We start from the raw sequence: 27906 nt of genomic DNA, 5'->3' as shown, positions 1-27906 counted from the left end.
TTCCCGGCTACTATCCAAAGTTAAACAAACAAACAAAAAAAATTCTGAAAGAGTGAGTTGTACTGAAGTGTAAAAAATTATAAATGCCCAGATCAGTTTCTTTACCTTCGTCCTTCCAATAGCATTTGAAATCTGTGAACAAAGTAGCACAGCTTTCTCCTTTTTCAAAATGGCACGTGAGAATTGAGAGGCTTACTCAAAGATGCTGAAACACTGAATTAGAAAAGTTGCTTAAAAAACAAACACAAGAAAAATAACAGCTCAGCCCTTGCCTTGCTGACAGGTGAGATAATAACCATTTCTGGTACTACAGAGAACTTGCAGATAGACTGGCATTTCAATGGAAGGAAAAACCACACCAGTCCATATGGTTCCCTTAAAACAAAAGCCTCTCAGGTTCATGACCAACATTTCAATCAGCCTTTAAGTAAGAAAGAACAACAACAAATCATACCGGGGATTTACTGACAGGTGTCAGGAACAATGGTGATTGTTTTAGAAAAGACTATATAAAAATTCTTTCATGACTGTACGTTACAATATATGTAAAAATACTAACTTCAAACTTAAAACAAAATCATCTCAGAACTGATCCTCATGACCAGAGCATGGAGCCTAATCCAATTACCACTTAAGCACTTTGGAAACTTTTCCAGTTCAAGTAAAAAACTTGCACCCCCTCCTGTATTCCTGCTACTTACTATGGCAAATTGAAGGAATTTTACTTGCAAAACACTTAACCACCAAGGCAGAGCTTTGTAATACAGTTTTAAAGCACCTTACTCAAAAGTTACCAATTTTCTAGCAAAAGCTCAGAACCTCTAAAAATGAATGCAAATCCATTATTACATGTATAGTTCTGGTTCAGCGGCCACTATTACAAATTGGGGGATTAACAGTGACTTCAGAAGACTCTGAATCAGACTTCAAGAGTATAATATTCTTCTTACTATTACATATTTGCAAGACAGAAGTCTTCAGACAAGTCTTTACAGAGAAATCATAAAAGTAGGGAAAGGAAAGTGATTCATCCTGCTTGAAATGGTTGACATTTAATTTTTGCAGTTTAGATATTCAACCATTATCTACCACTTACTATAAAATGTAAATTGGTATGTATCAGAAAAACTCCAGCATGGTTTTGTGTTTTTTTTCTTTATATATATATATATACACACACACACACACACATTAGAGAGAGGCACATTCTTTGTTAGAAATCAGCATGAAATTAATCTGCAGGAACTTGAACACTTCCTTTCAAAGACATTTTTTCATGAAACAATGCTCTTCATATAAGGCAGTCATATCTAGTTAAGCAAAACACTCAGTTTGCATAAAATTAGAGTTGCACCTAGTTTAAGATGTATTTTCAAAATACACGTGTCATAAATGCCATTACAGAAAAAGAAGTAAGATACTTCTTTTACAGCCTGGAGAAAGAAACTATTCGTTTTGACATTCTATTAAAATTTAATAAGGGCACAAAAGGAAGTCGTTACTGTTAGTCCAAAATGATCTAGCTATACTAACAGTATGTACAGCGCAAAGAACTTCTTCGAGTAACATCACAAAGTAACACCAGCTCTTTCAAAAGGACTCTAAAAATTGTTGCTCATTGCTTCGGATGGCATACATCCAATATATTCACAATTGGCAACAGAGTCTAGAGTATCACAATATTATTGCTGCTACTGTAATGAAAAGAAATGAGGTTGTGATGATAAATTTTCACGTTAAGCTGTAGGGAACTCTACTTCATTTTACCAAGTATATTACTTCTTAGCTTTGTCATAAGCCCCAGGAAAACGAACAACAGAGAAAAGTTTTTCTCCTGCAGAAATGGTGGATGGTAAATTAAAGCATGAAATTAGCTGTCTCTGGGTTAGTTGATTAAAAATGTGTGCATCAATTCAACTTGAGTCAAGCTGCCTTGGTTTGTACTAGCTATCTGTAAAGGCTGACTGAATGAGATTCCTTTCATCATACAGGCACTGCTACTTTTGCTGCAATAGTAGAGGCACGCTTTGATAGCCAGGATAGCTTCAGCTGACAGACAGCTCCTAGGTAACTGAAAGGGAATGACAGTTTGACAGGAAACATCCTTTATTTCTCCAGACAGACATTGTCCTTGAAGCAACCAGGTATTATCTGTAAAAGAAGAACAAGTTTTATCATTAGGATATTTAACACCATGCCTGAAACCTACAGAAAACACTAATTTTACCTACAAGACAGCATGGACTTTCTTTCCATATGCAACATTACGGGAAATTTCCTTCCCGATTTTTCCAGTTGGGGGGAAAAAAAAAAAAGGAAAAGTAATTTACAAATGCTTCTTTAGCAGTCCTTGAAAGATGGAGAGATCCATAGTTTTGCTTCAGAATTATAGGTATGTATACAGTACATCTTATTTAAATGTAATGGATCTGCAATTTGTCCTACACATTCTTAAGAGGATATGAAAACTTATTCTGAGATATGCAAGTAAAACTCCTTAAATTAATGGGCTGCTATACATTTGTATCAGTGGTCTAATACTCCAGGTGAGATATCTGCCATAAATGCATAAAACTGCAGGCAAATTATGGCATTTCCAAAGAGAAGTGTTGGCTTTACAAGTGGGTTGCTGCAATTTAGCAACGTTCAGGCTGACTGTTGCAACAGAACTTGAGTTTCACATTTATTTAAATATTTAAGAATACGTGAACTGAAAAATGAACTGCACAATAAATGTACTTAGCTCATTGCATTGTACTCCGTATTTTACTGCATGTAGGATGGATGAAGTGCTCTTTTTGGCATTTTTCAGAAAATACCTAAAAGTTGGCTCTAGAATTTATGAGCTTCAAATGACTTGTTGAGTTTAGGTTGCTTACATTCTCCAATTTTACTAAACTTTGAAGCTATCACATATATTTTTACTTCAACAATATTTGCAGATTCTGTAGGCCAAAAAGTGTGCTGATTCTCCTGGAAAAAGTCTATTTGTACTCCAAAAGCACCAACTGGGATGAGAAACTACTTTAAATCATGAGGCATATAAACAAATTGCAGCGCCTGTGCAGTATTTGTTGACTGCTTTTGAAAGCAATCAATTTAATTAAGCTACCACATGGACACTTTGAAAGCCGGCCAATAAAAGACAAGTCAAGAGATGAGGAGATGGTTACTTTCAGATCAGTTTAACTGCATCTACAAGGAGGGATAACTATTAACAAGTAACATTGTAAAAGCCAATATGGCATGTAAATTCAGCCAGAGAACAATTACTAAAAATAAGTAGAATTTTAATATCTAGCAGCATTTCTAAAAAGAAATGTTTTCCAATGCAGTGCAACAACTGAGAGAACATAATTGAAACATAAATGTTCTCTCTGTTGCTTTCAAAAATCTATTGAAGGTGCAAATGAGGCAGTATTAACGTCAAAAACTTGACACAGAAACTAAAGAAAATTACATTCTTGACTTTTCTTTTTTTAAAAACTGGTCAGCATTAAAGAGTCAGTAAAGGCTTCCTCTGCTCTATACTGGCTTAGTGGGTATCTTGTTCACTCCCTCCAAGAGGTAACAGTTCTCTGTACCATGCATCACTTCTTTAGGGTGCCTAGAGTTTAACAGAAAACATGTTCGTAAAGTTCAGAAATTTCTCAGAAAGTCTGAATGCTAAGTGTCCTCCCTTCACCTTCAAGAACACTACTTTACGGTAGCAGTTTTACCTGGGCACACAGCACCTACCATAGGATACTTTTTAGAAGTATCGACATTCCAGTGAGATAAAAAATTTTCTCCTAGAGCGTAAATGGATTAAACTTAAAGCAAACGAGTCACACCTGAGTAATTCAATAACCAGGCAAAACTGTTTCAATACACAAAGAATGTGAAAAAATATGGGTTATTCTGTATACTGGCTTTCATATAGTACTTCCAAGGGCACGGATAGATTCTCCCTTTTGGGTACAGCTAGACCACAGGAAAGCACTGTCTCCAAACACCCACTAATGGTCAGCCTGTGCAAGAAGGCATTTCAGATAACCTTGCTATTTTTGTACTGAAGAGAATTTTAGGGAACACTCACACAGTCTATTCTACCAATCATGTTATGGGCATAGTAATCCTCAGCATAAGGATGGCAACGATGGCTAGAATTAAACCACTCCAGTCGCACACCATGGGAACATGTTCAGTGTGCTCTTTTAGAACACTTAAGAGTTGAGAGAGATTAGTTTAGGCTCAGAAAACTGCCATTACATGAAATAATATTTCCATTATTCCAATATAATAATAATAATATTCCCATTTCACAGTAACCAAGGTACATATTGACTGAAAGAGTTGTCCAAAGTCACACAGGAAGTCAGCAAAAGAACTTGCAAGAAAGGCCATTCACTTCTGCTGCCTTGACATATCATAATCTATCTCTTACATAGGAAGGTGTGCCGTACTATACAAATATTCATGCAGAAATAGACAAATATGAATTATAACAAAGTAGGTTCAAAGTAGTTAGTTATAAATGTACTTCAAATACTTTCTGGAAGAAATAAAAGCAAAAAAAAAAAAAGGAATCTCTTTCAGGAATATACTTCAGCTTCATGGTGAGCTCTCTCCCAGAAACAGATGGTAGGCGATAAACTGTTCATAGAGACAGAGTGGAGAGGGCAAGCATTTAAGGGGGATGAGTACCTTTGCAAGCCATCACTGGCAGCTTGTTCCAAGAGAGTTAAAAAAAAATAAAATGCAGGATATATTAATTCAAGCAAAGAGCAGCCTATCAGGTGGGTTTTTTTAATCTTTGCACTCAAGCTGTTAAATGTATCAACTCTAAGTAACATGTATTGCATCACAGGGTCAAATGGAAACACAGGACTGGGAGAGACATTTTGATTCATCAAACTGAGATCCCTTGTATTGCAGGCACGTCATGATATAACCCACTTCATATCTTACCTACTCCTCTTCAATTGATAAAACAAGCCAGGCACTTTACCTTCTGCTGTGATAAACCAGGAATTAGGTGCTTCTTCATTCAGTTTTGAATCTGGAGGAAGAGTCAACTTTAATAAAAACTGAATTGTCTGGCCAGGAGCTACAGTTAGTGAAGGAAGTTGAACGTTTGGTGCAGATTTAGGCAGTTTTGGAAGGTTTGCTATTTTATCCTTTTGCACAGGCAGGTTATCTGGAACATCGCATGCTTCTGGATTCAGGATAGGCAACTATCAGTAGAAATCAAACAAAATATTTATTGTTATTTGTACTGGAAGCAAATAGGCTTTCACAATACAATCACAGTTTCAAAGCTGACATGGACTAAGAAAACTAACACATGATAATATGGCTGTTGGACTAAAACTTTCTGACAGATTGCAACAATACTACAATGACAAAGAAGAAGGGAAGGACAAAATGATTTTTTAAAATGAAAAAGAGAAAACCGATTAATCCAAATAAAAATAGTATTTACTATAAAAATCATAAAATCCACGACTACTTTAGAGTATCCACTACTTAAAGTATCCTTTAATTTAAAATTTTAACAGTTGCATTATATTTTTACTTTAACTAAAATTTATAGATATTTTCTTCTAATCTGGTGGTAAACTGAATGCTTCGATAATAAAATCCAAGATTTTAACCATGCAGATTGCACAATAAAGGAAAGGATAATTTCCCAGAAAAGCCAACAACATGTTATATGATAATTTAAACACACATTAGGATCATGTACTATTGAATACAAGAAACATACAAGAAGACAGTTGGACCATTATGTCATATATATATGTATGTACATATCTATGAAAACATTAAGACATAGTGCCATTGTAAGGACAGGAGCACGAATTTGTTTTGCCTTCTTGTTTATAAGCAAATACAGCAGTGCTCAATTATGACAGTGGTTTTGATTTGACAACTTGGAAGCCTGCTATGTATCCCGTTTTAAGTCACTGACCTCCCAAAATCATCTCTTACAGCTTAATTACAGGACATGGTAATCGATTTCAACTTCCACTTGTTACAAAGTGCTCATGAAATGCTTTTCATACTGAAAAACTGGGCTGTATTTTTTAATAACTCATGTTTCTGTATTATTCTTTTCTACAGGATCATCACTTTCTGTTTTCACGCAAAAGTTGCCTCTCCAAAGACTAAGGCTTTCAACAACTGTGCTAACAGGCAATGTTTATTTGCCAGATCATCATAAAACATTCTGTGAATATAGCTACTGTACCCAAAAAGTGATATGATTTTTATACTACTTGCTGAAGTCTGTAATAGTAATTTATATCAAGAAACACCACTATCAGCCTGTTGAATAAGTATTACTTGCCATGGAAAGAATTTTTGTTTCCAAATCCAGCACTTTAATCTGATGATTATTTGTGTCTGCAACGTACATCAAGCGGCCATTTTCTTCAACACACAAACCTCCTGGTTCATTAAAAGTTGACTGTGTAAAGCTGGAACCAATAACGTTGCTTGCTTCTCCTGTGCCTGCCAGGGTAGCACAGTTCTTCATCTTGGGATCTACAACCTTAATCTAAGATAAACAAAGATACAAAAAAAAAAAAACTTCTCTGAAAAAAACCCACCAAGATTTAGAAGTTCTGCATTATCTTATGCCCCACATTTTCAGAAGCCAGCATTAACTTTGAGTACCTTAGTGACCAAACGTGTGTCCCAAACGTGTGTCCCAGAAGCTACGTTACCACACTTTACCAAATGACATCTCCCATCTGCCCCCCTCCCCATTCCCTGCTGGACTTTACTTCTTTCTTTGGTCTTCATTCAGTGTTCCCTTTCACAATTTCAAAGGCACCTACCCCTCTGGTATAAAAGTATGCTGAATGGCTTGCTTTTCTCATGTTTGTTCCCTTTCTGGAAACATTTGCAAAATAGTAAAAGCATAACAAAACTGGCAGGCTAACTTCTATATAATTTTATCTAAAAACAGATGAGGGCTTTTTTTTCTTAAGGTAATAGCAAAAAAGTTTATAATGTTTTATACAATACCCGAAACAAAATTTCATTTGCCACATAAACTTCAATAAACATTTAGTGTTATATACTTTATTCTTCATATTAAAACAAATTACTTTTCTTTTAATGTATTTAATCAATGTACAGTTAACAACCTTCTAGACATGAAAGCTTATACAACATCACATAAGAACAATCACACAAAACAATCTCTCTTATCTCAGAGTTCCCTGGAGGCAACGCACAATACTTCTCAAAACTTGGGTGGCTTTTTTAAGGGAAAAGAAAGTCCTCTTGTTCTCCTAGTTTTATCAAACCTGCAGCATTCCTGACTAAGCACTCCTGGCTCTTTTGCTCTAGTTCAGCATCTTTGGGAAGATACAAGGGAAGGGTTTTAGTCTGAACTGTAACTTGGCTTTTTAAATTAACCTTCCCCAAGGGACCATCATATCAATGCAGCAGCATGTGACAGCAAAACAATGGTAAAGAGAAGGACCCATAAGGGAAGGAAGGAAAGAAAAAGAACCCACAAAAGAACTCGTATCATTTGTTTCCTCAGCTTAACCGAACCAAGCACAATCTTTCTATGTTCCTAAAATAATCCTGTGTAGTAGTAAAAATTGCAAAGCCTGTATATAACAAGCTACTATATGCTTACCTTATGATTATAGGAATCTGCCACATAGAGTAGTTTTCTTTTCTTGTCCCATGTTACTCCTAAGGGATGCTGCAGCTTTGCATTTATGCCCGCTCCATCCACATCACCAAAGGCAAACAAATTCTGAAAAAGTATTTTATTGAATTAATACATTTGATTATTCAATATTGACATGAATTTAAAGATTGTAATTAAATGGAAATTCACTGGCTTAAAAAAGATTAAAAAAAAATAATCAAGACAACTTCAAAGCAAGGATACTGAAAACTTGGAAATATGGATGCGAACCATGGAAACGGAAAGTCTCACATTTATGTTATCAATATGAATCCACCTGGCTTTAATGACCACACAATGCTGAATCAAGTTGGCTATCTTAAAAATAAGTGAAGCATTTGTTATCTGAGGAGCAACAAGCTGCACTACAACCTCAGCGTCACAACCGGCACACATTTGCATTCCAAGCAGTGGAGTTAAGAAATTGATGGCCATGGAAACTGATTTACCCTCTCACCCCAAAAGTGGTTCCTCCAGGTCAGGCTTGAGGAATATTAGTAGGGCAGTGTGGGGAAGTTTGAAGTGATTACCAATGGATCTCTCTCTCCTCCTACAAGGTGCTTCACTGCTCCGTCTTTCAAAGAGATGGTTCGCACAGTGCTGCTCTCGCTATCCGCTACAAAAAGGCAGTTCCATGGTTCCTCGGAAGCCAGAGAGAGACCTGAAGGCTGTGCAAAGCCTGCCTTATGCGGGTATGCGTTGTTTCTGTTCTCTTCATTTCCACTCCCAGCGAATCTAAGGCATACTCCTTTCTTTAAATCACTAAAGGAAAATAGTACCCAAGTTCAAGAATGAGTTTGAAATACTTCAGACATTATGCATAAACAGAAGCTACAGGACAAGCACTTGTGAGTTACAAAACCAACTCTACTGCAGTACAAGGAATTATTCAATGCCTTTGTGCTAACTGAAGTTAGCACAAAGTTTATCATTCATCACTAGATAATTCAGCAAATGCAATGAAAAGTAACATTCAATTATATGAATGTACCCTACCAAGTCACAGTATTACAGCAAAAGTAGCATATTTCATTTCATCTAACAGATATGGGAAAAAGCAGGCAGACTTTAAAGGACACACACCTTTTAGGTCTGAACAGAAGCAGCAAGCTTCAAGCTAAGTACAGCTTGAGAAAAATTATTTTTAGTGTAATTTGATCATCTCTCTCTTTGGGGTTTGAAAGCTGTTTTACAAGACAAACAGGCAATTTCACATGTCTCTTATTACAGCTGCTTACCTTCCCTTTGGTAGTTTTCCACCTTCCAACATCAATGCCCATACCTGATGAGTGCCTGCCATTGCTATCCACAAAACATCATCTTCTTGGGTCCCTGAAACTTTTAAAAAATGGATGTATAAAAACAGATGGCAAAAAAAAAAAGTATCTTTGGAAAAGTTTTATAAAACAAAGAAATCAACAAACCAACCCTGCCATCCCCCCTACTCCAGCTTACCTTCTGCCACAGGGTAGAAAAAAAACCCAAACAACAAAAAAACAGAGAAAAAGGAGAGAGAGAATGTCTTTCATCTACCAAGAACTCTGCTATTTTTCTTCTGTACTCTTCCCAAGGATATAAAAATTGTGGTTTTAATACATTTAATACATGCCTGGTAAAGGCAGTATTTCAAACAGGATTTGCTCTTTGCAACACTTTGTATTGGGTCCATGTTTCACCTGTTATTTTTGGATTCATACTGGCCAACAAATATGTACATATCTTTGCTAAGCATGGTTTTTGGGGGGTGGGTGGGTTTTTTTTTTTACTAAGCTAGTGACAAAATTAGATATTCCGAAAAACTACTGACAACTGTATACAGGTTTTGAGAGAAATAACAACGGCAGTACCTTTGTTACATTATGTACAGAGTACATAATGTTTTTAAGATAAGGGTAACTGATGCTTGGCTGTCATGTAGATTTACACTCTGGAGAGCAACAACTGTTGTTTATTCAAAGATTAGATGTGATGTGGGCAGTTACTAATGCACTAACCATCCAGTTTCCAAGTAGTACTCACTATGCACATGTACATGTGGTATCACAAATGTGTAATCTCAAAGTGTAACACTGCTATTCACCAATCCAAATCTATAAAATTACATAAAGCTTGCCCAGATAATACTTCACAAATAAAGTGATGCAAATGGAAAGAGAAAAACATGTAAGTGCTCTATAGCTTTAAACATACCACATTACAGCATAAGAACAAACGCATGAAGACAAGCAGTGAAAGACCATTAAAAAAAAAAACCAAAACCCAAACCCAAAAGAAATTTACTTATCTTAGCCTTTTCTGAAAATCTTAAGGAACAGAAAGCTGACATTTAAAAAATGCACTAAAATGGGGACACTATTATCTTTCTAACACTGTATTAGTCTATACACATTGTATAGCACTGTCCCATCTAGTCAAACAACATAAAAATGTTTTTTTAAATGAATGTATCAGGTATTGGAATAACTATTAGCCAGTCAACAGAAAAATACCTTCAAATTGCTCACTGAAACTTTTTATTCACATGAACTTACAAAACACTATGCATCTCATAGCTGTTTCTGCAAACAATCTAATGGATACCGCCCCCCCCCCCCCCCTTTTTGGAGTTTCAAAATAAAAGCAATTCTATACTAAATGCTTGCAAGCTTTTAAACGTGAGAAGTTAGTCCAAATCAATCTTCCTAAAATGAAATTACCTCTATTCCCCCAACTGAGATCCTGCTGTTGTTCTTCTAATCCTAAACCTTTCTTACATTACACACCGCAAGAGGGAAGAAAAAGCATCCTTCTGTCTCCAGAATCAGTTTTCTCATACTCTGACCCCTCTTCAGAGTAGCACTGGTATGACTTTAATGCAGTTTATCTTCAGCCTTTTCTGTTTCTTGGATCAAGATACAAGTTTCCAAGACTGCGATCAAAGGAACTCTGCTGACTCGCTCCTGCACCTCCACATGGCTCCATGTTTCGATGCAAACTAGAGCTCCAAGAATAAAAGTCAAACTTCCAAAGCACCTAAAAGCTTTTCTTTGAGCATGAAGGCTTGCAAAATGAGTTGGAAAACACGTTTTATGAGTCACCAGAGATGTTCCCGAAGTACTGGCAATGCCAAAAACACCCCAATAAAAAAATCCCCAAACCTACAGAATCACCTTTGATTAGAGCTTGTTTCTAAGAGATTTAAATTGAGAAAATGGCCAATGAATTCATTTCACTACTTCCTATATAGCGTATGTTCAAATTCAGGACTTTATGTTTCCATGATGCATATCTTGCACTTTTCAGATGCTACTATTCTGAGTACCCCAGAGTGAACAATGCTAAAATCACTGGTCAATTCAGAAAGTGAGCTTTTTATCTTGCTATGCTGTGCAGTTCATTCTGAGGGATCTCAAAAATGCTTTTTAAATTATTTAATATTCACTTCATCCACCAATGAAAAGAAGGAGTAAGACTAGAACTGAGCACTTTAGAAAAATCTATTCTATTCTTCATCTAGCCAATGCTCTAATTTCACTCACTGAAAACTCCTTTGTGACAACTGTACGTTGAAAAATTGAAAAGGTTTCTTACTTCAATTCTGCACACTGAAAGGCTTATCAAATACGAGACACAGGGAAAAAGTATCAATATTAATTTCAAATTTTACTGAGTATGTAAGATCAATAGAGAGGAGATCCTTTCTTCAACTAAAGAACAAGACAGGAAAAATAAGTAAGAGCTCTACAACCGTCATAAATTTTAACGCAATTTAAATATTTTCTACTGGATGGCAATCAGAACAAAGAGAACGGATGCATGCATGGAAACAGCACAAGCATACTGAATTGTGGAAAATATGTCAGAACTTTAATAAAAAAAAAAGTAAAAACAATGCCTATAGCTGCACAGTTAAGGTTTTTTAATCACACAATGGTCCTGACACTACAGAGTTTTATGCTTTATGTTCTGAAACAAAAGACAGAAAAACCTCTTCTTTGAGGATAGAATAGTTTGAGAACATGTCACCATTGTCATCCTTGTACCGTTCTCACAGGAGAAGGGTCCAGGGAGGACCAGCATGCTAAAATTATGGTAATGCCATCATTATCATAACTCCTTATCATCCTTGAATGGAAAGAATTTATTTTTAAAGAATTGATTATAAAACAGCATAAAAGAACAAAGCAATTATTTTACATTTATTCAATTAAGCACCACATTCCAACCTATCTTGAGTTGTTTTAAAAATCCAGTGTAGTTTCTCCTTATTAGGGTATGTGCTTTCTTATCTTTAGTGCTGCCTGTATCAAAGAGAAGTATGGCTTGCAAACGTGATATACTTATGTTATAAAGATTCACTAATAATAAACTAGAGCTCTGAATTCACTGGTGTTCCATATTATATGATGCTTCACTTACTAAACAATGATTCAGTTTCTGAATCTGCCTCTGCTATATATCTGTGTTTTAAGAATTCACAGTCCTGTTTGTACACGTACACAACTTTAAACAGTTCCGTAATACTGTTGACCATTAACTGTGAGTCCATCTGAAGGCACAGAAAATACTTTATTTCATACCAGTCAACAGCGATATCAGTTTGAAGAGATTCCATTCCCAGGACTACGCACACTTCCAGCTTCCCTGTCTGGGGACTGCATGCTTACTTCCAGTCTGGGAATTAAAAGCCTGGGAATCAAAGTTACATTTTGTGGCTGGCACCACTGACATTTTCTAAATAGATTGAAGTCTGAAAATATTATTCTTGTCTACTAATTTTATCTTTAAAAAAAATAACAACAAAGAAGTCTGTTGGTACACTCATCCTCTGCAAAAAGGGCTATATAACACGCCCTCTGGTTTACAGATAGGCACCCTGCCTATGTGCACATGTGAATGCAAGTCTTGTCTTCACTTAAGTCAGTGGAAGTTTAGCAAATCAAATCCAAATCTGACTGACAGAACAACTAGAGAATCGTTGTTCTTCAGTGAGACAGAGATAGCAAAGCCCCAAAGGAATGCTTTAGCACTGTAAGTCTGGACTGTTACATGTACACATCATCCTTTTTGGAAGAGTAAAAACTAATTTTCTTCTTTTTTTGCTGTGCTACCTGGCACTCTTTCACATAGTGTTGCATCATGCAAACAGCATAACCCTTTATGAAACAAAATGCTTCAGGAATTTTCCTCCTTAGTTAACATACCCGCCCTCTCATCAAGGGAAATCCTTGTACATAGATACCAAGGGGATGTCATACAATGGGAGATAACAGGTAGCTAAAAATGATGACTATAATGAAATATTTTCTGTTTCTTTCCCAAGTTTTCTAACCCAGGCCTTCTGACGTAATGGCAGTAAATACTTCAAAAAAATCCGAAGTAGAAGTGATAGCATTTGTTAACATGAAAGAACTAATTCAATTTAGTGTTGGGATACATCACTGTAACTACAGAAAAAGCTAAGTCTGGTCATGCATTTTATTCATTCCTATTTAAGCACAGCAAATGCATACACTTGAGGGTACTTCAGCACGGCAGTCTCCCCTAGCTCCCAACAACCACATTCCATATTCAAAAGCATTTTCAGCATCAAAGGAGAACAGTTAAAAACTGTCTCATTCTGACCCCAGCATGCCTGACAAAGACTCTGTAAGACTTGTCAAGGATGTTTATTTTCAGCAGCTCTGCATCTGGAATTTTACATTTAAAACAGTATCTGATACCTGAACTAGTGTTTAGAAATTTGATTTGTAGTTTTAACTTCTTTGTCATGAGCATACATTTAATTCACAGAACAAGACTACAGACTGGGGAACAAACAGAATGAGAAATCATCATTCCAGGTACAAATATAATAATGTTTTATAGAGGGCATTTCTATTCATGGCCTTCAAAATGTTACTAAATTTGACATCTGTTAAGATGTTAACACTGCTAATCCAAATGCTTCTTTTTACTGCAGAAAGTAATCATCATCATCATCATCCACTTTGTCAAGATGTAGAGAAGTCCAATTTACTAGAAAATTAGTCTGTCAAACTAAATTATGTGGGATTACTGTTGGATATTCAGTCACAACTCCCATTACATCCTTATGTTAAGACTTTAGTCTTTGTATGTTTCTGTCAAAGGCATGTTTATACTAAAATACTAATGTAAATATCTAATTTCTTGACCTGTTTCTATAGTGAACATGTGAAATATTAGTAACTTTTGTTGCTATTATTATTCAGCAATACCATAAACTCCTTAATCTCTTCATTTTTGCCTGGAATACGGAACCAGAGCATTCAGTCAACAGTTTAACTGGGTTCCTGTAGAGATAGTCTATTGGGCTGGTCGCACAAAAAGCTACTAGTTCTGAAAGTTTATCCCTCCTCAGTCTTCTCTCAAATGTTTAAAGTAAAAAAAATAAATCCCAGTTTAGAAGCAGGAATGAAAGCTGCTTAGGGGTGACAGAACCTGTACATAAATTACATTAGGACATGGAAAAACTTCAGTTAAATCTATTTGTCCCTCTCTGTGATTCTGCCAACAGTATGAAGCTGGTTGACCCACTCAGAGAATATACAGAAGAAAATAGTGCCCTTCAGAAGTCCTCCCAAAGCAAGACTGGGTAATGACCTGCTTCACTGCAACTTCTTAATGTCATATTTCTCAAAAGACTTTTTCTCCTTAAACAGGTCTTACACACGAATGAAACCCTGTAATAAGTCTTCCACTTTACTTCAGCCTTATCTTTAATGAAGAAGTTACTTGAAATCTCAAAGAAAAGTATTTTAAATAAAAATAATAAGCATTTACAAGTGAATTTAGAATCTAGTTCAAGAAGAGAAGACAGACAATGCTGTTCCATGTCAATGATATCTCTAACATGATTTTCTGTGCAACCGAACTTGTATGATGGCAGATGCAACCCAAAGCTGAATGGGGTATCTTTGAGTTTGTACTTTGCATAGGGAACTATGCAACACTGGAATAAGCTGCCCAGGGGAGTGGTGTAGTCACCCTCACTGGAGGTGTTCAAGGAACGTGTGGACGTGGCATTGTGGGACATGGTTTAGTGGGCATGGTTGTGTTGGTTGATGGTTGGACTTGATGATCCTACAGGTCTTTTCCAACCATAGTGATTCTGTGAAACTGCTACAAAGAGATGAGAAGGCCTTTTGTATTCCAAGTAAATCTACATTGATACATCATGCAGTCATTTTACATATGCAATATATGTTTAGAGTAATTCAAATTTTGAGTTGTCCAGAAAAATTATTCCTAACTAATCCTTGATGATCACAAAAGCAGCTCTTCTATTTTCAGCTATTACCAAGGAAAATTCCTTTCACAGGACAGTGAAGGCTAGAGCCTCAATACCAGAATAAGACCAGACTAGAAGGAAAAAGAAAAGTGACATGTAGAAAGCATACTTTCAAGATCTAGACAGTTCAGACATAAACAGTTCATATATGGTCTAAGGTCATCCAGGAAGTGCTAACTGCTTATCACTGAAGTGATTATTATTTTATTTTTTTGTAAAATTAGGGAAGAATCACCATGAGTAATTCAGAAAAAAAAGTGTTTCCTCTGGAATGCAGTGGTACTAAATAATCCTCTAGCAGAAACACAGGGAGAAAAAAAATCTTACATACTTTTGCCTTTTAAGGGCTATAAAAATTGTACCAGTATGATAAGGTAGTGTACTTTCGTTTAAATAATATCTATGCAACACCTAAATTGACATAAAAATTTCCAACTGTTTTCTGAAAGCATGGTCAATACTGTACTTGGGAGTTTCTATAAATAGATTACAATCATGCAATTTAAGACCAGATTTTGGAATGTGAAACACACAGTTATGTCACCAAGCACAGGTCATTGTCCTGTTCCTTCCAGCAAGAATGCAGCTATCAAGAACATTTCACGCTCAGATCAACTGTGCATTTAAGTTTCACTTGCTTTCAACACCCACTGAATAAAAATAGAAGGGGACAACAGAGAAAGCTAAAAAAGCACACAGTAATTTTATGATGTATTTTTAAGCTGCTGGCCCTCCCCCTGTATTTCCTGCACAATCTATGTCAATGCAAATTTCAGCACCAGCTTCAACAAAGCCAGAATTTAATCCATGGAGTTCATTCAAGAATTTTAAAGGGGGAGGGTAAAACACAAGCTCAGTGGCCACAACTGAAGAAATAAAAAAGATGACAAGGAAGAATACTGTCTGCCTGAACCCTAGCATGTATTTTGTCTCCATTAACTCCCCTACCATAAAGAGACATTTGTGCCAACTTTGTTTTAAATGGTATCTCACAGTCCCTTAACCTCTTTGCCTCAGACTTCAGCATCTGTATAAAATGAGGAAACAAAAAGCCTATTATCTCATGGAAATATCATAAGGATGCTTAAAAGCATGCTACTGAGTAGTAGCTGTTCTGAATATTAACTTACCTGTGCCCTCAAACTTTTTTCCCCTCAGTATTTTGAATTTCACAAACTATACATTAAAATTTTAAAATGCAAACATTGAAGTCTTTTAATTGTTCAATATATACTCTAAACTGTATGTAGGAGTGATCTCAAGAAATGTAAGTGATACAGAAAAAAATGTCTCTTAAGAGGTAACCTCTCCCTTTGAGACTTTGAAAAAGGTCAGCATAAGCTATTCAATACTATCTAGTGTAGTACATAAACAGCTTAAACATTTAAACTACTTTTTTTCTCCCTTTCATGTTCTGGATAGCATGGCTTTGGACATTGAAAGGAAACTCACAGAAGCATCACTTGTTTAAAAACTATAAAATCCATAAATCTGTCTTCTGAAAAGAAAAAATGCCTCTTGTACACAGTTTAAGCTATAAAGATCTAAGGAAAATGGGAACATATGATGTTATTTCCCATATTCCACGCCAGTTAACACAAAAGTAAAACTTACGAATTTTGTAATAATGAACCTAAACAGTTGAAGTGTACACTACCTCCTGCAACTTGCACAGAGATACATATAAGCATACATAAAAAATGTGCACTGCTGTGTGAATGCGAACAAAAGTAATTTTTGGAACTCTCATCAATTACTTCATCCATTCAAATGCACAAATAGACACTGGCATACCAGTTTCAATATACTGACAACAGGGTATCTACTTGTAGGACAGCACACTGAGAATCACCAACAGAAGGCTGGGTCTCTGCCCAGGACAGTGAAGATTTCCTACAAAACTGTGCTTTGCATGCATTTACTGAATAACAAATGCATAACTATGATATACTGGCTAGCAACAGAAGATCCTACTAGGCTCAAGCAATCTGCAGTAACAATACAACTTTGACTAACTCTGCTGCAGTGTTGACAAACTATTTTGATGTCTGGCAATGAATCTAAAGAAGTCACTGCAGCTCATGACAGTATCTATGCTGTAAGACAAATGCACTCCAGACTACAAGACACAGTCCTGCTTCCTCATGCTCTGGGATAGACTCCTGTTAGCATTCTACTCAATATAACCCTCCATTTTGACAACTCGCTCTGGTTACAGTTTTCTAAAGAGTTTTATATAGCTATTACAGTAATTTACATTTTTCCTAGGTTACTTTGCTCACACAAAAGCATATAGAATCTTAAAAAAAAACCCTGAAAGCACACTCCCCGCCCCTTTTATCTATTTGGCCTATTATCCTCTCACAGAAGGAATTTAAATTGATTTAATCTCTTCCTAACTGACAGGTTATATTATATTTTGTAGAGATCTAAATAGACAACTGACTGGTAGGTTCTAATTGAATATGAAAAAAATCTATACTGGTCTGAACAGAGTGTATTCAGAAGATCTGATTTTTATGTAAATGGTTATAAAAATTCAGCAGTCAGTGTAGAACAGTGCAGATGACTAATCCTCTACAGGTGACTAATTCAGTGATTACTATGTTCATGTTGATAACAATCATATCCATTAACATTTAACAAGCAGAGCTCTCAAAAATAAAAAGTATCAACAGATATTCAACTACTAGCAGAAGAAAGTATCATGAAAAATAGAAAGTAAAATTATAGGATATTTTGAATAGTTCTGTTAACCAGCTTAAGTTTCTGAAGCACTGATGAGTTATTAGTCTCTTCCTTTGCTGATCTGCGAAAAAGCTCTGCAATAACATCACAAGAAGATCCACTTGCTGGTTCAAGATACCTTGAAAACTATACCATCTAGTCACACAACAGTCTACAGGTTCACAAAAGGAAAATCAGGTGGGATAAAATTCAGCAAAACTCATGCCTTCATTAATAGCAACCCACATCTGATGAGATTCTCTTTCAGGTACTCCTTCTTTCTCTTGCAAGTAGGATTCCATATGCTTAACACAGATTGTAAGGGTCATTGATGAAGCCTTTCCAAAAAGTGCCCTTGTTTTTCTTTTTTTTAGAAGACATGTTACTAAAAGTGTTAAATCTAAAAATTAATGTTGGTTTCTTATTTAAGTAGTCAAGGCTGCTGGTGGTACACTATCCATACTGTCAATGTATTTGTACCAGAAGACTTCTATACAATCAGCACTTATGAACTAGCTTTATGATCCCTTAAATTTAATTTGAGTTTGTCTTCCTCCCTTGTACTGACCCAAGATTATAACAAATGCTTCCAGGTCAGTAAAATGTTCTAATTTACTAATCTTGTAAAGCACCTCTAATATAAAGATATCAGACTTAAATCATTCTACTTTCTCAACCCATTAATCTGCAGATTCAAGAAATCCCAATGTTGGAAGTCAATTTTTATGCCTGGAATACTGACCTAAGGGTTTTACACCACATTAAAGCATTGTTCTGTCATTGTTAAGAAACTGGCATCTGCAACTTCTAAATTGTATTGAAATGGACATATGAGAAAATAGAGTATTAACTCACAGTTAATAACAGTTGAAAACATGGCAGTTATGCTATGTCAAGCTCAGGTGTGTGTTACGTGAATTGGGAAACAAAGCTACTTAAGTCCTCAGAAGCTGATTCTTGCATCCTATTACGTAAAGATTTAATTTTTACCCCCTTCTGCTTGCAAGGTTTTTTTTGACGTATTCCTCTCCTATCAGACTCTATCATGATCTTGAGCCTAATGATTTTACATCACCTAAACAGGAATAAACAGAGGTCTCCAACTAAAATTATTTTTACTTCCTAAACTCAAATATTTACAAGTGGTCAGACATGTCTGTATAGTCAAGGAAAGGAACTTCTAGACAATGCCCACTTCCTGTAAAATCTAGCTGCTTCTTTAGTGATCCTGGCATAAAGCACTGGCCTAACAAAAGCAATCACAATTCCCTTCTGTATTTTGACCCAGTAATTATATAACTTGCTCCAGAAGTTATTTCTTTTATCTATATAACACTCTCTCTCTCTATATATATATAAAAACTATATAACTTGTTACAAAAGTTCACACCATGTAACGGTTCACATTTTTTCAGGATCCAAAGCAGAACTGCAGTTATCACTTGCAAATGAAACCACTGTTTTTAGACTCACTTGTAAAGTAAGTCTTTACTTTTCCACATCTCAGATTATTACCAAAACAGGAAAACATTTAGCAAACAGTCATGCATGTGTAAATATGAGATGTCAAAAGCTCAACTGATACAATACTTGAATTTCCGAAGACCACATCCCATGGAGAGCTGATAGGCTGCTCTTCTCCTTTTGCTCCACCTTCCTTATCAACACCTTGTATCCCAATGCCTGCTACAGTGGTCACCATCTCTAATTCCAGGTCAATCTACAAGATACAAAATTATACATGCTGAATGTACAACGTTCACTTGACTGAAGTTACAGATAATTCGAGCTAGATGTCAAAAACAGAGAGGTTTTGCTGACAAATAAAAAACAAATCCTAACAAATTTCAGGTATTTATTTATGTGGGAAAATAATTAATTTTACCGCAATACTTGCTGATATAAGGGGGAAAAGGGGGAAGCAGTGGGCAGCAGAAAAACCATGTGCCTGGAATTCTCTTCTACACGCAACAAAAATTAACACTGCTCTGTCAAGGTTTGCTCAGCAGTCGTAGAAGAAAGCATCAAAATTTTCTAGAGAAGTACTCAGATGGACAGTGGATGTGGATGTTTTATTTTAAACTTCTATACGAACACGACATATAAATTCAGATACTATAACAGTATCTCCCATCTCTATATAAAATAATCTGTACAAAGCAAATTATTTTTGCAGTTTATTTCATGCCCTGGAGCAAAAAATGTTTTTATTTTATTTCTGCAACCTAAATCCCTTTCGTTTTCCTTCCCCTTTTGCCTATTTTTTAAGTGACTTCCAATACCTCTCATGAATGTATTGTGATGATCATGTAAAAAGGGAGTCTTCCACACATAGCATCTTCTAACTATTGTAGTAGTAAATGCATTCTTTTTGCAAGGCCCATGGCCTGCACATCATTTGAAAGCACGTCCTGTAGCTGCTGTATTACTTTAATTCTTGGATACCCTCATGGCACATTTAGGTGAAAGGGAACAGCTAATTATTATGAAAAATGCTGAAGCAGTACGATCCAGATCTTCAGATGTTTCTGTGCTGTCTTTGCTACTGCAACACTTGATTTCCTGTGGTCATCAGGCTACAGTGATGAATATTAGTAAGATGAGGAACCTGGAACAATCTACTCATAAAGCAACAATGTTTCTTTACCAACAGGGAGCCTTGGTCCTTTCCAGAATAAAACCTGGTAGCCAACTACAATGAATACAGTGCAGGGAGTTTGTGGACTAGTGCTTTGAAATGAAACACGGAATGAACCTACTTAACAGTACAAAGGCACTGCAAATTGAGTAAGGATGTGCCTCCTCTGATCATGCATCAGACATATTGGTGAGGATCTGAGTACAAGATCTTCTGAGATGCATAAAATACTTTTAATAATCAGGTAATATTATATTGCTGAATTTGACCTAACCAAATGTAAGATCCAATGGCAATATATATAAAGACTAATATTCCTATGTGCTAAAACCTTGCAAGTGTTTACTCAAAAAAAAATCCACAGGCAGACAATTTTGAAATTAAAGCAGTTACCTGTACTTTAGAGACCCAAACAGCTAACAAAAGTTTAGGTATTCACTAAACCCTAGTAGTACAATAACTTTAGATAAGAATCTGATACTACTGGAAGTGAAACAAAAACAATTTCTGCTTCCAGTACTTAGAATAGATGTTTCTCATAATAGGAAAGTAAAAGTCACTAGGGAAAAAAAAAAAAAAAATCAGTTATACTAGAACGAGTGGCGCATATCATCTTCATTTGAAAGGAAGCAGAAAAGTACATGTAACCCTTTTAAAAACAAACTGCACAAATGTTTTTTTAAGAAAATATTGGGCCAAATTTCCTTCCTGATGTTGAGGGTATTTGGAGAGTAATTAATTTGGTGTAAATTTTCACCTGTGTAAGTAGAATAAGGTACAAGAGATTAAATTTTTAATTTCCTTATGGAAAATTTACCTTTCTAATTAGGTGATTTTCTGTATCAGCTACATAAATAACGTTATTTTTTATAGCAATCCCTTGTGGTGAGTTGAAACCTGCTTCTGAAAATCTTCCATCTCTCCTTCCACTGTTTGGACCTATAAATGAAACAAAGCAAATGCAAAAGTAATTTCTGAAAAAAACCCTTAAAAATAAAGAGCATACATTTAAACCTGTAAGAGAATTACATATTCTAAGAGATGCATTCACAGCACCTTGTACAGTTTACATTATTAATATTTTGTGTAGTCTCATTTTAGTCACTGTGCTATGTAATTTGCACAGTGATACTAACAGTGATACTAAGTTTTGAACTCATTCTCCGCAAGTTCTCTGCTTCTTTAAGCTCATCTTCCAACAAGAAGTCTTAACAGGGGTCTAAATTCCTCCTGTTTCCTCGCACTAAAGGACAACAGCAACAACAGAAGACAGAAATAAAAAACTACGTGTTTTTTTATTCCCAACTACATCAAAGCAAGCCAGCAGGAAAAACTTTACATTCCAGAGCTCAATTCCATTTCATTGGTTTAGATTTTGGTGTAATCACATTTTCTCATTAATAATAATAATAATTAGGAAAAAGATGACATGGAGCTAATTACACAAAAGAACAGTGACAATGATGGAGTGACAGTCTTCTGCATAGAACAATCAAGAAATAGAAAGGAACATGACCTGAATATAACAGTATGAAGGTAAGCATCGTATTTCAGAGGGAGTAACATTTAAAGTGCATTAGCAGTATGTGTCAGCAGAAGACATTTAGACATATGTATGCATCATGATTTATGATGCAAATATAGTAATTTCCACCTTTGTGCATGCTCACATTTATTACTGTATTAGCAACTTCATTACATTATTTTCTGTCCACTGAATCATTTAACTGAGTCACTGAAATACACAAACTTTTACAAGCTGCTGTCAGAAGACAATTTAGACCTTAAAAGACACGAAGCACTGAGGTGCTGGTGTGTCAGCTTCCAGTAGTTCCCCTTGGTAAGCATCAGGGTGCACATCCCCAGGGAAGGGAATAGCACAGAGTGCCACAGGAAGGAGGGGTACCAGTTCAGAGGTTAGGACACTTCCCTTTGAAGTGCTGTTTAATGACTATCCCAGAACACTAAAGGGTACCTTGTCAGCAGAGACTTCATCTCACATATCAAACACAAACCAAATTCTCTCACTTTTGTCATAAGAAATCCTGATTGTACTTTCTGTAAGAGAAGGGTATCAAGACTAATGCCTTTATCAGGTTAACCTGGATAATTAGTCTGTCTATCCAATGCACAGTTACTTCAAATAGCAAGAGATTTTCTTCCTTTCTTTAAACAGCAGTGCCACTAGTATTTTCATGAGGTTTGCAGGATCCTGCCATGGGACAGGCATTAATCAATACCAGACTAAGTAACAGAGGACACATCAGAATACAGGTCCTGATTCTGAGACATAAATGAACTGTTGTTTTCAGTGATTTGGGGATTCAACCACTTCCTAAATTTGCCTATTATGGTTGCTCGTAGATGGACTGTCCTAGCAGCTATGTACTTGGTGCATTATGCTGTAACTTTGACCACTGTAACAGGTTTAAAAAAAAAGAACAAGTCTGATGCTTCATTTAAGAAAGAGTAAAGCATACAAAGAGTGTGCAAGTTCAACTACCTTTTCCTGATTTGCATTGTAAAGCAGATAGCAATTTTACGAAAAAGTTAAAGAGATTATTTCTTTTAAAGCCAAAATGTTACTAATATAAACTTTCTAACAAATGTAACTCAGTTTTAAAAACTTTCACTATTTTCATAACTTATATAACTTTTCATAACTTCGTAACTTTATATGTTACACTTCAATTTTGGTGAGAACACAGGCCTTTTCATATATACAAAGGCAACTTCATTTTCAGGTGCCTATGTACTAGTGCAATGCCACTGTTCTTTATAATTCTCCCCTCCTGTGAAAAGCAGGAGGGGATCCTACAGAGGAATGCTCTTGATTTAAAAAACAACAACCAAACAAAAAACACACCCCAAAAACCTCCCCACCCAACACCACCACCACAATTCAACATTCGTTCTACTGGAAAGGGAGGCATTATTGCTTCTTTTCTTTTCCCTACCTTGCTGCTGGATGTTGATGTACGTCACTTAAATCTAAACCCATTTGTAACTCTTTCAGAAGAATACAAAATGTATTTTTTGTAATTCATATTGGACATCACAAAAATACAAAACTTAGTCAATGGAACAAAGGAAACAAAAATTAGACATCTCAAACAGTTGCATGAACAGAGTCTCCCTTTGCTGGTACTATGCTATATCCCTGCCTATCCAGTAAAAGTGATTTTAGTAGAAAAAAAAATTCTGGCATTATTTATAAACTGCTAGGTCCTCTAAGAAAAGTAGGCCCTGTGAACATACTCTACTCCTAAACTAAAATTACTATAATAATCTTATATACCCTTACCTCCAATAATGTGTAGAATTTCTCCATTTTTTTGAATAACCAAAATCCTGTGATGTCCAGTGTCTGCTACTACCAGCCTTTCTCCTGAATTATCTACGGTCACTTTGCCAGGAAACAGCAAGGGAGAAGGTGGGAGGGAGTCTCTGTATAGTTTTATTCCAATGGTGTTATATTTGATGTGTCCCCTTTCCTTGTAGAATTTCAGTGTTATAGAAGTAAATAAAAACAACTTTTCTCTGTGTCCCTCTCCGACAAGCGAAAACAGCATATTTCCACGAGGCCCAAGAATGACCAGAGTTGGCCAGCAGGACACTTCTAGTTCATGCCACAGTGTTGCATCTGCATCATTTACCACAGGGTGGACAATATTATACCTCAGAACAGCACTTTTAATGTTATCCAGAACTTTTTCATTTGGAAATTTCGCTGAATGGACACCAATGATAATGAGACCATCTGAAAGGAAAAATAAAGTCGTGCATTGAAACATATTTGTATTTGAATAAAAAAAAGTAAAAATGAAACACAGTTATCTCACAATGTGACTGACTGCTTTCCAGAACGAAAGCAGATCTGAATAAACAAAAAGCAATTACATCTCAGTAAGAATATATATAGCTACATATACAAAATACTGAAACTCAGAAATAACATTTCAGTAAAATTACGGAACTTTTAGACCATTACTTCCCTAGCTGGTTGACATTTAATATGTCATAAATTGTTCTTAGCTCTCGAACCTCTACATACTAAGGTAGAATATACTTTCAAAATAAGTATGGGTAAGTTGTAACAGTTCAACCGATACTTTGGTTTTTTTCAGTTGTTTATGATACCTCTTTGTCTTTTGATTCCTGTACACAACTATGGTGTTTTAGAAAATGAATTCTTTTCCACAGTGAACTAGGAATCACAAATGTAACACTGAACTCTGGAAGTCCAGAGTTACCTTGGCATATCTACTCTAGATAAAGAGAAAAAAAAAAATAAAAAAATAAATGTACAGGCTTCTGAAATCAATAAAGTATTCTGTATTTCAAATAAAAATGGCAGCACTGACAGCTATGACAAATCGCACTTGTTACAAACCAGGCAGGCTTGAACCCCTTACCTTAAAAAAAGAAAAAAAAAAAAAAAGAAAAAAAAAGAAAAAAGGGAAAAAAGGATTAAATAATTGATTTTTGCCCCTCCCCTTAAAATGTTTAACTTAATTTCTATATTTGGTTAATAGAGACAATGAAGAGTTTAGGTTTTCCCGTAGCAGGGATAATTGCACTTGAAAACCTAGTATGAAGGTGTTGCATAAGTATGAAGTAATATAATTCTGCTTATACACTGCATGCATAATACCAACCCTAAAATCGATGAAAAGCACACAATTATGAGCTTCTGTGAATTGCTTGCTTATTTTCTTAGTTTTACGAAATTCAAACACAGAAATAACAATGTATGGGTCATACTTCAGCTGCTTTTCCCTTGTGATAAGAAGTAAATCTACTTCCACCCCAAGTAGACAATTATGTAAGCAGCCCCAAATTCTCCACTCCCCCTTCCCACCCAACAGAAAAAGAATGAAGAGCCTTCCTTCAGTGAAGCCACTTTTTAGTACTTTCTAGAAGCAAGAAAAAAGGGGGGAGGGAAGACAAAAAAAAAGACTACATCCTTTTTCAGGGCTTTAATTTATGTTTTACTAGCATAATCTCTACCAAATGAAGTAAACTGTGCACATGACATCAATAGCATACTTCGTCTCACTTTGTACTAAAATAATGCTATTAGCCATAAGCATAATCTTGTTATAGTCGAAGTAACTTGTCAATTTCAACTGAAGTAAGGAAGGTAACAACAGCAACCATGCAGTTGTAGAAAGCTGAAATACAATAATTTTAAACCAGAACTGTTCATCTAATGGAAATCCTTAGGTATCAACCTTACTACTTATCCAAAAATCACTCAGGTTTCTGGATAGCACAAGCACTTTGTAACCACAAATAAACACTGGGATCTTTCTACTTCTTTATCCAAGTAAAAGTTTTAAATTTTCATCCGATCTTTTGTGGTTTTTTGAGGAGAGGAGTGAAATTAAATGGGAAAAGAAAATACCTTTAGAGTTGACACCCAACCTGAGTTAATTTTAGCACAGTATTAGAAATTATTTTGAAAAGAAAAAAAAGTACTTTTTTTTTTCCCCAGTCAGGTCTATAAAAACATTTAGCATTTATAAACCCTTTTATCAGTAGCATTCCATTATCTGTGGTGTTTCCTTCCTTCCCACAGTGACCAATGTCTACAGGTGGATTCCTTGTAATATCGTATTTTTTCAATAATACAATACCGAAAAGCAAAGAAGACTTGGAGTCTGTACAGGGTGGCACGGAGGAAGAACAGCCATTATCCAATCTAATCCAATTCTGAAGATGCTTATACTCTGAAATACAATGACTGTAGATCCTTGAAGAACTTCATAAGGTTCTTAAATCAGACTAATTCGTGCTTATACAAATACTCACTGCAATTGAAAATGCTGTATTGTGCTACTATAGACAAAATAGGTTTGGTTGAACAGCTATTAAATTTAGATAAACAGGACACAATTTAGTTACTAAGGATAAAGGCAGATGTGCAATGTGAATCTCTAAGTAAGCAAGTTCTGTTATTTGGTGCTTACTCTAATATTGTCATGCTTTATCCTGAACAAAAGCCAATGGAAATAGCCCTCCTGAAAGGACACTCATCTGGAAAAGACAACTTTTTAAATAAATGTTTTCTCAGCAAAGTTTTAAGAAGACTTAAGAGTATGAACTGTTTCAGTTACTTGTAGTAGCAGATACTTAATTTTTAAAAGGCAATCTTTTTTCTCATTCAAATATAACCATTTGTTACAACAGGAAATGACTTCATTGGTTTATCAAGGATCTAATGAGAACATAACCTAAATATCTTCAATAATCTTGCTAACAAATTTATTTCTCATCTTCTAGCTTCTCATAGTTACTAGAACAGTACCCCTCTTTCCCCCAGTTTTTCCCTCTTCACTCTTCCAGTTGCAATTGCAGTTATCAAAATCCAGAATTAGCATTCTGAGAACGAAAACCACACACAAAGTAACTTTTTACAGCTTGCATAATGCACCTTTCTCCTTATCAAAGAAAATAATTTTATTTATTTATCATTCTAGCATTTTAATTTTTAATCCACAAGAAGTGTACTTTTTTCTGCAAAAACTCACCTACTTTATAGATTTTATTTCATTTAGCATCAACTGTTATGTGTCACACAATGATTCATCTTAAACTGGAAATTTATATATCAGATCATTACTGTTATTTGGCAGTTACTACCTAATCCATTAAAGGGTTTCACTATTTGTAAAACTTCAAGCAAATACGTAAAAATAAAATGCTTTTGTGAAACAGTCCTCCAAAAGCCTGGCAGTTACAGTCAGTGGAGTTCACCATTGCAAGAACGGTGAAACCAGCCCTCTGCTCAGAGAGGGCCTGAACCAGGGCCCAAAAAGTAACAGCTATAAACAACTGCACCCAAGGACATGGTTTGGAATGGAATGTAGTATTTACTTTTATGCTTTTCTCCTACCTTTACGGTAGAGGTGCATTCTGGCTAGCCGAACATCTTTGTTCTACCCTCACCTCTGGTTTTCTGGTAGAAATGTAAGAAAGGCAATTATTTCAGGTCTTAAATAGCTGTATTATTTGAGCTCAGACAAGTTTGTTTCCTTCTAAAAACCCCCTACTTTAATCTCAGGTTGGCTTTTTATTCAGTTACAGAGAAATGAAAAACTTTTTTTCTCTTTTAGCCCTTCTCCTCAACCATAAAACAGCGTTAATGGAGAAGAACAGCATCTGCAGGAATGGTAATATTTCAATGTGACAACAGGAAAGAGTAAGTGCTGCACAATAAAAGACTTAGTTGAATATAACAATTTCACAGATACAGAATTAAAAAAATCACTATAACTGATACAGTCTTTATCAATCCTATAGGCACAGCATGTTGCAATACCAGACAGCTGTAGTTGTAGTATAATTAACTGCTGAACTCCAAACAGCAGGTCAAACATCTTAACTGTAATAGGATCAGCTGCAGCACTTATATTTGTCCTTCAAAAAATATCATTAAAGCTAGAAAGACAATTCTATACTGAACACCTGAACAGCACAAGTTAAGTTATAACATCCTCTCATGAAGAAAACTCTTGTGGAAACTGACGGATGCTATGCTGAGATACAAGA

The 27906-nt window shown here is 35.6% G+C and overlaps 1 protein-coding gene across 1 annotated transcript in view; it reads right to left on the bottom strand.

Moving 5' to 3' along the window:
* Window positions 1-1661: 1661 nt before the first annotated feature.
* The window catches only part of NHLRC2 (NHL repeat containing 2), a 31798-nt gene continuing 5553 nt past the window's right edge, over window positions 1662-27906 (bottom strand). The window contains exons 3-11 of the mRNA XM_059821009.1: window positions 23657-24112; window positions 21170-21291; window positions 19305-19434; window positions 8935-9034; window positions 8227-8458; window positions 7640-7762; window positions 6332-6541; window positions 4991-5216; window positions 1662-2151 (exon numbers count right to left, since the gene is read on the bottom strand). Coding sequence (XP_059676992.1) covers window positions 1886-2151; window positions 4991-5216; window positions 6332-6541; window positions 7640-7762; window positions 8227-8458; window positions 8935-9034; window positions 19305-19434; window positions 21170-21291; window positions 23657-24112 — 1865 coding nt within the window. The 3' untranslated portion in view covers window positions 1662-1885. The remainder of the gene's footprint in view (window positions 2152-4990; window positions 5217-6331; window positions 6542-7639; window positions 7763-8226; window positions 8459-8934; window positions 9035-19304; window positions 19435-21169; window positions 21292-23656; window positions 24113-27906) is intronic.

This window comes from Gavia stellata, chromosome 9 (assembly GCF_030936135.1).
Source record: "Gavia stellata isolate bGavSte3 chromosome 9, bGavSte3.hap2, whole genome shotgun sequence".
NCBI classification, from domain to species: domain Eukaryota; kingdom Metazoa; phylum Chordata; class Aves; order Gaviiformes; family Gaviidae; genus Gavia; species Gavia stellata.
Note: the sequence above shows the minus strand (reverse complement) of the source record. Positions and strands in the feature narration are given on the sequence as shown.